Consider the following 11,219-nt stretch of genomic DNA (forward strand, 5'->3'; position numbering starts at 1 on the left):
GGAGAGGGAGGTCTAGCTGGCGGGAGGCCTAGCGATTGGTACCACCCTCACTGCCTTGCACCTACAGCTGCATGCCCAGGCCTATGTGAAACTGCATACGCTGCTGCAGACCGCAGTGCCAACGCGCCGGGAGGAAGCGTGCTACGTGCTCTCAAAGCTGGAGGCGGCGCTCAGCCGGGCGCTGAAGTCCTCTTCCTCCGAGCCGGAGCGCTCGTCTACAGCCGTGGCAGCCTCTGAGCGCTGTTCGTGGTTGGTGCCACTGGTCCGCACACTGCTGGACCGTGCTTATGGGCCTCTGGGACTGCAGTGGGGGCTGCCCTCCTTGCCACCCACCAATGGAAGCCCCACCTTCTTCGAGGACTTCCAGGCTTTTTGTGCCACGCCCGAATGGCGCCACTTCATCGACAAGCAGGTGCCTGGAGAGGTGGGGACTGGGGAAGAGGAATGGGAGCTAGGGCGCGCCTCGAACTCAGGACTCTCCCTGCCAATCCTCCAGGTTCAGCCAACTATGTCGAAGTTTGAAATGGACACATATGCTAAGAGCCATGACCTCATGTCAGGCTTCTGGAATGCCTGCTACGACACACTCATGAGCAGTGGGCAGCGGCATCAGCGGGACCGGATCCAGAGTCGGCGGGCCTTCCAGGTGTGCAGCCCAGACCGGGGGACTGTGCACTACCTCACCTATATGGCTGGAGACAGCTAATAGGGCAGAGTATGGCCTGGAGAATGGATTGGGGAGACAGCAGCCAGTGGGATTGACCTATTCCTCCCGCCACAGGAGCTGGTCCTAGAACCCGCCCAGCGCAGGGCTCGCCTGGAGGGACTGCGCTATGCATCTGTACTGAAGCAGCAGGCAGCACAGCACTCGACCGCCCTGCTCCACTGGGGGGCGCTATGGCGCCAGCTTTCTAGCCCCTGTGGGGCCTGGGCACTAAGGTGGGCTGGGCTTGGTAACAAAGGAACCCTAACCCAAGTGCCGCATTGCCTTTGGCTCTCTGCACAAGGTCTTGAAGTAACGCAAAATGAATAAAACAATAATCTTAGCTGGGCTGTGGTGGCACACACCTTTCATCCCCAGCACTTAGGAGGCAGAAGCAAAGCAAGCTGATCTCTGAGTTCGAGTCCAGCCTAGTCTACAATGGGAGTTCTAGGACATCCAAGGCTGCACAGAGAAACCCTATCTCAAAATACCAGAAAAACAAAACCCTAGCAGTCTTTTTTGTTTGTCTTGTTTTCTTTTTCGAGACAGGATTTCTCTGTGCAGCCCTGGCTGTCCTGGAACTCGCTCTGTATACCAGGCTGGCCTTAAACTCAGAAATCCGCCTGCCTCTGCCTCCCAAGTGCTAGGATTAAAGGCGTGCGCCACCACTGCCAGGCCCCAGCAGTCTTAAAATGGGGGCTCTGTAACGTTTTGCTGGCCCATGACAATTCCTGGTGATATATCTGCAGGGTCCCTTCAACCCCCCACTGGAAGCTGTCTAGTGCAGAGACATACTCACGTATGCGACTAAAACTGGTACCCAATCATCACTTTGACCCTCACCTGGAAGCTAGTGCCCTACGTGACAATCTCGGTAAGTGTTGTGCTTGGTTCTCCCAGCTGGCATTTCCCATTATGCCTTGTTCTAATTAAGTCCCGTTGGCTTCCTGCAGGTGAAGCTCCCATGACGCCCACTGAGGAGGCCTCACTGCCTCTGGCAGTGACCAAAGAGGCCAAAATCAGTGCCCCTCCAGAGGAGCTGCTTGAGGACCAGTTAGGGGAGGAGGAGCTGGCTGTGCTGGAGACCCTGTGAGTGTGTGTGAGTGTGTGTTTGGGGGGGGTGGGCTGCCAAGGGATGGATGCCCTCTGTGGGGCTGAGTCTGAGTCTTGTGCTGGCCAATTTGAGTACCCCGAAGGGACTCTCCAACCCCAAGGTTGGGGCTTATTTAAAGGGGTGAGTGTTCTCTAATAGCTAGGCACCCATGAGCAAGGCTCAGAAAAAGCAGGACACTGTGGGGACCTGGAGCACGGCAGGAGTGTGTGAGGAGGAGCAGGGCAGAGGGAGGGGTGCCCCCACAAGCAGCCAGAAGGACTTAAGTCCGTCTAGGGCACGGGGCCAGTGAGCACTAGGCAGCTCCTCTCCGGGAGGTGTGAGCATGTGACCTCAAGGCTCCCTGGCCCTTGGAGCTTGTCACGAAGGGATACCCGCATCCCAGCTGAAGTCAGTGTCGCCCTCAGGATGGAGGCGACCGAGCTGGATGAGCAGCGCGAGAAGCTCGTGCTGTCGGCTGAGTGCCAGCTCGTCACCGTGGTGGCTGTGGTCCCGGGACTCCTAGAGGTCACCACGCAGCACGTGTATTTCTATGACGGCAGCACGGAACGGGTGGAAACAGAGGAAGGTGTGCTCCGCTAGAGCTCTCGGAGGGGGGCAGAGACTGGCCAACGGTCCAGGCTGGGCAGAGCCAGCGACTCCTCATACCTACTCTCGGTTGCTCTGTAGGCATCGGCCATGACTTTCGGCGCCCCTTGGTGCAGCTGCGTGAGGTCCACCTGCGGCGTTTCAACCTGAGGCGGTCAGCGCTCGAGCTCTTCTTCATCGATCAGTCCAACTACTTCCTCAACTTCCCTCACAAGGTGGCGGGGTCCCCCGCTGCATCTCCCTGCCAGGCCCCCAGGCCGCAGCTCTACCAGCTCCCAGCCCACACCCAGGTCCGGAACCAGGTGTACTCCTTGCTCCTGCGCCTAAGGCCACCCACCCAAGGCTACCTGAGCAGCCGCTCCCCGCAGGAGATGCTCCGTGCCTCGGGACTCACCCAGGTGAGAATCCTACATCTGGGGGGGGGGGGGCGGGGTATGAGGTGAAGACTTTGTAAACTGGAGTTCTGAACAACTTCAATGCGCACCCTTTGCTGTTATCCAGAAATGGGTGCAGCGAGAGATATCCAACTTCGAGTACCTGATGCAGCTCAACACAATCGCAGGGCGCACCTATAACGACCTGTCTCAGTACCCTGTGGTGAGGGCTCCGCTCACTCCGTATACTTCTTCCCCCCCCCACCTCCAACCCTGCTGTCAGGGCCTGGTAATGGGTCAGGCCCAAGCACAGTCCCTGAATCGTTTACCCGGGACTAAGGTGTGGTCTCTGCTCCCTGGCACGGCCTTGAGCTCCTGCCCTCTTTGCTTCCTGCTGGGCCCTGTGGCCTTCCTGGAAGGAGTGTGTGTCATAGACCCTTCCAAGCAGTACTGTGAGCGGGCTCTTCCCATCTTCCGGAATGTTAAGGGCAGGGCAGGGTGGGCTGGCAGGCTTCAGAGTCTTCCTACAGCTCCTTCCCTGGGTGGGCGGCCAGTTCCCCTGGGTCTTGCAGGACTACGTCTCCCCAGTCTTGGACCTCAACAATCCGGCCGTCTTCCGGGACCTGTCCAAACCCATCGGTGTGGTGAATCCCAAGCACGCCCAGCTCGTGAGAGAGAAGTGAGCATGAGGGCAGGGCGGGGCTCGGTGGGCTGGGGACAGATGGGCGCCGGTCTTCTGCTCACTCTGTCGCTCATGGCTTCAGATACGAGAGCTTCGAGGACCCAGCGGGCACAATCGACAAGTTCCACTACGGCACGCACTATTCCAACGCCGCGGGCGTGATGCACTACCTCATCCGCGTGGAGCCCTTCACCTCCCTGCATGTCCAGCTACAGAGCGGCCGGTGCGTGCGCCCAGGGCTGATGGAAGGGTGGGGCAGGGGGCACAGTCTTCCCAGCAGCTCTGTACCTATCATCTGTGTCTCTCCACCAGCTTCGACTGCTCTGACCGGCAATTCCACTCGGTGGCGGCAGCTTGGCAGGCACGGCTGGAGAGCCCGGCCGATGTGAAGGAGCTCATCCCAGAGTTTTTCTACTTTCCCGACTTCCTGGAGAACCAGAATGGTAGCGTGCGAGGCACCGGCGGGGCTGGGGCACGAGTGCACAGACGGGTGTCTAGGGATGGTGAAGGACACGTGGGCACACTGCTAACCTTCTCCTCTGCTAGGCTTTGACCTGGGCTGCCTCCAGTTGACCAACGAGAAGGTGGGTGATGTGGTGCTGCCTCCGTGGGCCAGCTGCCCTGAGGATTTCATCCAGAAGCACCGTCGGGCTCTGGTGAGGAGGTGGCCGCACGCAGACGGGCAGCCAGGGTTGAGAGATGCGGTGGGGTTCGGTCCCTGGACTGATGGCCACTTGCTCCTCAGGAGTCAGAGTATGTGTCCAGCCACCTGCACGAGTGGATCGACCTCATCTTTGGCTATAAGCAGCGGGGTCCAGCGGCCGAGGAGGCACTCAATGTCTTCTACTACTGCACTTACGAAGGTGGGCAGCGTGCCACACACGAGATGGGGCCCGGGCCCAGGCGGCGGCGGCGGCGGCATTGCAGAGACAGGACAAGGAGGGAGTTTTAACCGCTTGCCTTCCTCCCAGGGGCGGTTGACCTGGACCACGTGGCAGATGAACGGGAACGGAAGGCTCTGGAAGGCATCATCAGCAACTTTGGGCAGACTCCTTGTCAGCTGCTGAAGGTAAGAACTGTTTGGAATCTGGTGGTGAAGGGCGCTTGTGTCACAGTGCTGACTAGCTCTGTCTGCAGGAGCCACATCCACCCCGGCTCTCAGCTGAGGAGGCAGCCCTTCGCCTTGCCCGGCTGGACACTAACTCACCCAGCATCTTCCAGAACCTGGACCAGCTCAAGGCCTTCTTTGCTGAGGTGAGAAGTGGGTAGGAACTTAGTTTCTTGTGTAAAGTGGGTTTAGCTGCACGTTCCTACCCATCTGCGGGCAGATGGAGTACTGACTGATTTAAAGACCTCTGGAGGACATACGGGGAGGAGGGGGGCCAGGATGAGCTTCCAGAGTGCACGCTGTCACTGGGGTCTCCTCGGCCTATTCAGCTCCTCCCTCTTTCTGTGATGCTCTCCTACGTGCCCACCTCTCTATGACACCCACTGTGTCCCTGGGGTCAAGGTACCTACTGAGAAGGCTGTCTGCTCGGGCTCCTGCTGTCCCTCAGTCCTCCTTCCGCGTTTCTCTGCAGGCTGTCAGTGAGGGCGTCCCTGTGGTGTTAGCTCTGGTTCCCCACCGACAGTCACACTCCTTTATCACCCAGAGCTCCTCAGACATGCTGGTGAGTACACCGCGCTGGTTCCCCTTAGCCTCATCTCCCCTGCCTCCGCCCCAGGCCACCATGGCATATTCTCACCCACAGGTGACTGTAAGTGCCGGCGGGCTACTGGGCACCCATAGCTGGCTGCCCTATGACCGAAACATCAATAACTACTTCAGCTTCAGCAAAGATCCCACCCTGGGGAGCCCCAAGTAAGGCGGGGCTGCGGGTAGGGGTACACTGTGATGACCTACGCCCTGAACCCCCCATTCAAACAGAAGGCAGGCCAGCTGCAGAGAGAGGCCTGGCTAAGATCCCTGCTAGCCTAGCTCTCTCCCCCGAGTTCCAGCGTCACCCACCGTCTCCCCCTTGGTTTAGGGTGCAGAAACTCCTGAGTGGGCCATGGGTCCCAGGCAGCGGTGTCAGTGGACAAGCACTAGCAGTAGCTCCCGACGGAAAGCTGCTCTTCAGCGGTGGCCACTGGGATGGCAGCCTACGAGTAACCTCGCTACCACGAGGCAGGCTGGTGAACCAGCTAAGCCAACACCTTGGTATGAGCAGGCCGGCGCCTGGGAGGAGACAGGCAGATGTGGAGTGGGTTCCGAGTCGGGCCGAGGAGGGCGTAACAACTCTGCATGTCCTCCCCTTCCTATGCAGATATAGTGACCTGCCTTGCACTGGACACCTGCGGCATCTACCTCATCTCCGGCTCCAGGGATACCACGTGCATGGTGTGGCGTCTTCTGCAGCAGGTGTGTGTTGTGGGCAGACCTGTGCCCACACTGTCTCCCTGTCTCCCAGACTAGAAGTCCATCTGCCCCTCAGGGAGCCTTCAGAACTGCCCCCTCACTCCTTTCCCCTTACTACTGTGAGCAAGTCTGGGGCTCCGGTACCCCCCAACCCTCTGGCTTGCATAAAATCTTCATTTGCCTGAGTCTTCAGCTAGCCCTGGCTTCCCACAGAGTGGTCTGTCAGCCGGGCTGGCGCCAAAGCCTGTACAGGTCTTATATGGACACGAGGCTGCGGTGAGCTGCGTGACCATCAGCACTGAACTGGACATGGCAGTGTCTGGATCCGAGGTGTGTGCGCATGCCCTGGGGAGGCAGGTGTCTCAGAGCCTCCAGTTCTCTGCTCGGCACCCTAACCCGCCTTTCCATAGGACGGAACCGTGATCATACACACTGTCCGCCGGGGCCAGCTCGTGGTAGCATTAAGGCCTCCGGGTGCCACCGTGCCTGGACCTGTATCGCACTTAGCACTGGGATCGGAAGGCCAGATTGTTGTACAGAGCTCTGCTTGCGAACGTCCCGGGGCCCAGGTATGGGGCAGGGTGCCTGACAGAGACACTGGCACAGCTGGAATGGTGAGGCGGTTGCTGATGTCCCAATTCTTCCAGGTCACCTACTCCCTGCACCTGTATTCAGTGAATGGGAGGCTTCGGGCTTCAGTGACCCTGACCGAGCAGCCCACGGCCATGACTGTGGCAGAAGACTTTGTCCTGCTGGGCACTGCTCAGTGCTCTCTACACATCCTCCACTTGAACAAGTGAGCCCGCCCGTAGCTCCTGGGCCCTCTAGATGGGAGTTGTCGGCACAGGGTAGCAGGGAGTGCATGCTGCCACTAGCATGCTTTTCTAGACGTGTTACTCATGGGGATTCTTGCCCTGGGCCTCCCTTAGGCCACGGTTGTGGGAGTCCTATAAGCCAGGAATTCAGTTTAGCCAGACCTAAAACAAAGTGGATGACGGAAAGGCATCTGTTAGCTGGCTTCCTCGCAGTCGTGACTTGGTGTACACCTGCTTCCCTGCTCCAGATTGCGGCCTGCTGTGCCTCCCTTGCCCATGAAAGTGCCAGTCCACAGTGTATCTGTGACCAAGGAGCGCAGTCATGTGCTGGTGGGCCTGGAAGATGGCAAGCTGATCGTTGTGGGTGCTGGGCAGCCTTCTGAGGTGAGGAAGAGGGCAGCCTGGCCGGGCGGATGGGCGGGTTGTGGGATGCGGGTTGCGGCTGCCAGGGCTCACCGTATCGCATCGCATGCCCACTCCCGCTAGGTACGCAGCAGCCAGTTCGCGCGGAAGCTGTGGCGCTCCTCGCGGCGCATCTCCCAGGTGTCCTCTGGGGAGACCGAGTACAACCCTGGCGAGGCTCGCTGAAGCTAGTGTCTAAGTGCTCAGACTGGAGACCCGGCCAGAGCCCGCAGCTCTGCCCAGAGCCTACGGCACCAGGGGTGGGCGGGGCCCACCCTCCAGCTCAGGGATTGGTAGATGGCATCACCAGGAAGTCCCGCCCCTCGCCGGCTGAGGGGAGACCTAGCATCGGCCTCTGAGGCCGCAGATGCATATTTTGCACAATCTGGGGTGGGGGGAATTCCCTACTTTCAAACCCCATGTCCAGTGAAGCACAAAGACCACCCGTGGCCTTAATCCCCAAAGGTGACTATCGCTGCCCATTCTCAGCAATAAACTTGGCCTAGTTTTGTAATCTCTCGGTTTCTTGAGTACACATGTGCTCGCCGTCCTTGGCTTTGTGTGGTCACCAATCTGTTGCCCGGTCTGGCCTGGCATGCTTCTTCCTGGCCAGGCTGGCCTCCGTGTAGCCAGCGGAGCCTCTGGCTTTGCCAGCCGTCTCCAGGCTCCACGCTCCCGGCTCCCGCGGTCCAACCCCACGGCGTTTGCATGCCATTGGCCGGCTCTGCCAACCAGGCTGGCCCTGCTTCAGTGCACTCCGAGCGCTTCTGCGTGCTCCGGCGTGGGGCGGGGGCGGGACCGCGCCCTGGAGCTCAGCCCCGCCTCTTCATTGTCCTGCTCCCCTCTTCAACACCCCCCCCCCATTGGCCCGCCCCTTTCCTTGGCTGACTCTTTCTTGGGCAGACCGGAACCTGCCCTCTCCAGGGACTCCCGTCGCCTTCCTAGCTGAGTGGATCCTGGCACCTCGGAGGGGTGGCCGCAGAAGGTCAGGAGGGAATGACTAGCTGGGCTCCTGCTAGGTGGAAGGGGCCAGAACTTTCTCTGTCTCCCACCTTTAGTGCTCTGATTCTGCGGGTACCAGCGTCTGTGTTGGGGTGTGTATGGGCCTGCAGGGGCTGTTGAATTGTTCCTTCCCATTTTGGGCTAGGAGATGGGTGGGGAGCCCAGAAGACGTTCCACTCCAGCAGTTCAGGATGGGTGGGGCAGATTCCAAGGCCTTCCTGCTGCTACTAGTTTACAGGCCCACCCACCAACTAGGATCCCAGAAGCCCCCAACTCCCAATGTTGTGACACAAAGATACATAGTCCATAAAAGGGCCACCCACATCAGAGGCTTACCTGACTACGGCACCTAGCGGCTGATAGCCCTACCACACCATGTGGTGGATCCTTTGGCTATGCAACAGTAGCCATTGGAGACTTGAAGGGCCTCTTTTAGTCTCTTATTTAGTCAAGCCGGATCTCTCCTCCTTTCAGATCTGGAGCCTCTCCCCCGTGGCCCGCAGGGAGTGGTCTCAGCAGATTTAGTACTCTAGGCTCCAGATGGGTCCTTGGCCTCAGTTGGCCCTGTTCTTCCATTTCAGGCCCTCTGAGATCTATATGGTCTATGAGCTTGCTGAGCCCATTAAGGTATCACTTCACTCAATCCCTGACCAGGAAAAAACTGGCCCCTGGCCCTGGAGGAAACAGGGAGCACAGGCAGTGTAAGAGGCATCGCCTTGGGGACCTCAGGATGCTGGGTTTTGTCAGATGTGTGTGACCACTAGTTCCTAGGGATATTTCAGCCCGGGATAGCAGCACAGTGAGTGTATCTTTACCTCCTTTTAACATCCCCAGACTCAGCCCACGTATTTGGGAAGGTCTTTGAGATAGCTAGGGTGATTTCTATCCTGAGCTGTACCCACGCCACCAGCTTTGGCCAACAGGGCCCAGCTATTACTGCCACCTGTTTGATACAGAGGGAGAAACTGTTCCAACCCTGGTGTGAATCAGGATGGAGCGAGCTAATCATTGGGACAGCTGCCCAAGGGACTCCTGACAGCAGATCTGAGGATTTACTCATATTCCTGCAGAGTTCCTTCTGGACTCAGAGAAGCAGGCTCCCAGCTCCATCACTCAGTTCTGTGAACGACTCCCCTTCGCCAAGAAACATCCCAGCAAGCAGCGCCTGGCCGCGCCATGCTTCATAGCGTCAGCAAAGGTGTGGTCTACTCAGGTAGGCATTCCTTGTCCCAGATCCGAGGTAGCCACAGAGAGGGAGGCAGAGTGGGTCACGGACAGGTCCATCCACAGGGTCTTCAGTCTCTGACCCTTGAACCCTGTCCACACTGGGTACAAGGACTGGTCACTGGACTTAAGGCAGAATAATATTTACTTCCAGGTCAGTTTTATTGTTATGGTTCTGTGGCACCAGCACACGCCAGTGTGCTCTCACAGTCCACCCCGGGAGTCGACTAATCTAGTGCCGTGATGAGCAGACGTGGTGCAACCACGCAGGGTGAGAGGAGAGAGGTCAAGGAAGGTTTCCAGAGGAGAGCCTGCCTTGCATTTAGAAGGAGATACAATAGCAAGACGTGGTTGATTCTGGGAGATGGCAAGGCACATCTGGGAGTGACCGTGTCCACAATGGCAAGCCATTTATGTGCACATATGTGCACGTATGTGTGTGGGAGTGCCCACAGAGGCTGTAAGGGGGCATCAACCCCCCTGGAGACTGAGACTGGTGGTCGTGTTCCATCCAGTGTGGTTCTCAGGACAGAACTCCGGTCCGGAGGTGGAGACAAGCACCAGTTACCCCTTAGCAAGCATGTGTGGTTCAGAGACTTTCCCTTCCTACCGTGTGGATCCTGGGGGATCAAACCCAGGTTGTTATACTTGGTGGCATGTGTCTGTCTGCCAAGCCATTCTTGTCACTCCAGGGCCAACCAGCTCTGGATGCTGAGTCCTTAACAAATGGTAAACTATTGCCAAGATGGTCTGTCTAGGTGAGTCTGTTGTGGTTCCCTATTATGACCACTGTTTGTGTTCACAGATACAGCCCTGAAGGGGCAGGATGGGGACAGGGAAGGAATGTGGGTAGGAGCTGGGGGAGCCCTAGCCCCCAATACCTCCTCCCTATTCCCCCCTGAGCCTCCGGGAGCCTCAAGCAACATCATTCCTGTCTACTGTGCTCTCCTAGCTACTGTGGTCCTTGGTCTGCTTGCCTATGTGGCCTTCAAATGGTAAGTGGCCTGGGTACTGCCCTGTGGCATCCCCTCCAGGCCCGGACTCTGAGGCACTTCCTTGTCTTGGTACCCTGTGCCCCCAACAGCTGGCGCTCACATAAGCAAAGGCAGCAGTTGGCTAAAGCTCGGACTGTAGAGCTGGGAGACCCTGACAGGGACCAGAGGCGTGGTGATGGTGTCTTCGTGGACTCCCCTGGTCTGGAGCCCTGTCTTCCCCGCCAGGGTGAGCACGTTTCCTTACTCTGTAGTCCTTTGTATTTAACTAGTGCTACCCTACTCCTACCCACTAACACTTCTCTTGCCCACCCCAGGGCCACATCCAGACCTCGGCTGCCAACTGTACCTGCATATTCCACAGCAGCAGCAGGAGGAAGTTCAGCGGCTCTTGATGTTGGGTGAACCAGCCAAGGGCTGGCAGGGCCTGGCAGGCTGCCTGGGCTACCAAGCTGAGGCTGTGGAAACGATGGCCTGTGACCAGGTGCCAGCCCATACCCTGCTAAGGGACTGGGCGGCCCGGGAAGGCAGTAGAGCTACCCTCAGAGCGCTAGAGAATGCTCTGGCTGCCATAGGCCGAGAGGATGTGGCCCAGGTTTTGAGCTCGCCAGCTCAGGGCTGCTCGGTGGTGTGAGTGCCACCTCCCAGGTCTGCCTGCCCCGATTCTGGGCATCCTCACGGCCTCGTGCCCTTCATGGGCTTTCTAGTACTTCTCTGGCTTCAGCCTGCTGCTGTGGCAGGACACAGAAGACCCAACACTTCCCGTTCCTTCCCCATCCTCTCCAAGACAGGAGTGAGGGACATGGGGGTGGGGGGTAAGCGAGTAGGGCAGGCTTTGCCCAGATTCTCATTCTGCCTGTGCTCCAGCTATTTTTTCTATTTCCTTTTAAAAATCACATATTAAAGGCACCTTTGGAGTTTTGTTCTA

At 58.4% G+C, this 11,219-nt stretch overlaps 2 protein-coding genes across 5 annotated transcripts in view; both read left to right on the forward strand.

Annotated features, from left to right (window-relative positions):
- The window catches only part of Nbeal2 (neurobeachin like 2), a 30,303-nt gene extending 22,716 nt beyond the window's left edge, over positions 1 to 7,587 (forward strand). For all 4 annotated transcript variants that reach the window (XM_052187114.1, XM_052187116.1, XM_052187115.1 and 1 more), the window contains 24 exons: positions 68 to 412; positions 497 to 646; positions 782 to 939; positions 1,453 to 1,577; positions 1,657 to 1,792; positions 2,222 to 2,382; positions 2,484 to 2,800; positions 2,904 to 2,999; positions 3,331 to 3,455; positions 3,541 to 3,681; positions 3,771 to 3,901; positions 4,005 to 4,114; positions 4,204 to 4,321; positions 4,430 to 4,527; positions 4,596 to 4,712; positions 5,039 to 5,128; positions 5,210 to 5,319; positions 5,486 to 5,658; positions 5,765 to 5,859; positions 6,070 to 6,186; positions 6,267 to 6,425; positions 6,504 to 6,652; positions 6,920 to 7,055; positions 7,158 to 7,587. In XM_052187114.1, the coding sequence (XP_052043074.1) occupies positions 68 to 412; positions 497 to 646; positions 782 to 939; positions 1,453 to 1,577; positions 1,657 to 1,792; positions 2,222 to 2,382; positions 2,484 to 2,800; positions 2,904 to 2,999; positions 3,331 to 3,455; positions 3,541 to 3,681; positions 3,771 to 3,901; positions 4,005 to 4,114; positions 4,204 to 4,321; positions 4,430 to 4,527; positions 4,596 to 4,712; positions 5,039 to 5,128; positions 5,210 to 5,319; positions 5,486 to 5,658; positions 5,765 to 5,859; positions 6,070 to 6,186; positions 6,267 to 6,425; positions 6,504 to 6,652; positions 6,920 to 7,055; positions 7,158 to 7,259 (3,459 nt within the window). In that variant the 3' untranslated portion in view covers positions 7,260 to 7,587. The remainder of the gene's footprint in view (positions 1 to 67; positions 413 to 496; positions 647 to 781; positions 940 to 1,452; positions 1,578 to 1,656; positions 1,793 to 2,221; positions 2,383 to 2,483; positions 2,801 to 2,903; positions 3,000 to 3,330; positions 3,456 to 3,540; positions 3,682 to 3,770; positions 3,902 to 4,004; positions 4,115 to 4,203; positions 4,322 to 4,429; positions 4,528 to 4,595; positions 4,713 to 5,038; positions 5,129 to 5,209; positions 5,320 to 5,485; positions 5,659 to 5,764; positions 5,860 to 6,069; positions 6,187 to 6,266; positions 6,426 to 6,503; positions 6,653 to 6,919; positions 7,056 to 7,157) is intronic.
- An 87-nt stretch (positions 7,588 to 7,674) lies between these two features.
- Positions 7,675 to 11,219, forward strand: LOC127688466 (death domain-containing membrane protein NRADD). The gene is made up of 5 exons (XM_052187119.1): positions 7,675 to 8,058; positions 9,146 to 9,288; positions 10,105 to 10,294; positions 10,384 to 10,520; positions 10,609 to 11,219. The coding sequence occupies exons 2-5, from the start codon at positions 9,252 to 9,254 to the stop codon at positions 10,923 to 10,925; spliced, it is 681 nt and encodes a 226-aa protein (XP_052043079.1). The 5' UTR covers positions 7,675 to 8,058; positions 9,146 to 9,251; the 3' UTR covers positions 10,926 to 11,219.

Source organism: Apodemus sylvaticus, chromosome 7, assembly GCF_947179515.1.
Source record: "Apodemus sylvaticus chromosome 7, mApoSyl1.1, whole genome shotgun sequence".
Lineage (NCBI taxonomy): Eukaryota > Metazoa > Chordata > Mammalia > Rodentia > Muridae > Apodemus > Apodemus sylvaticus.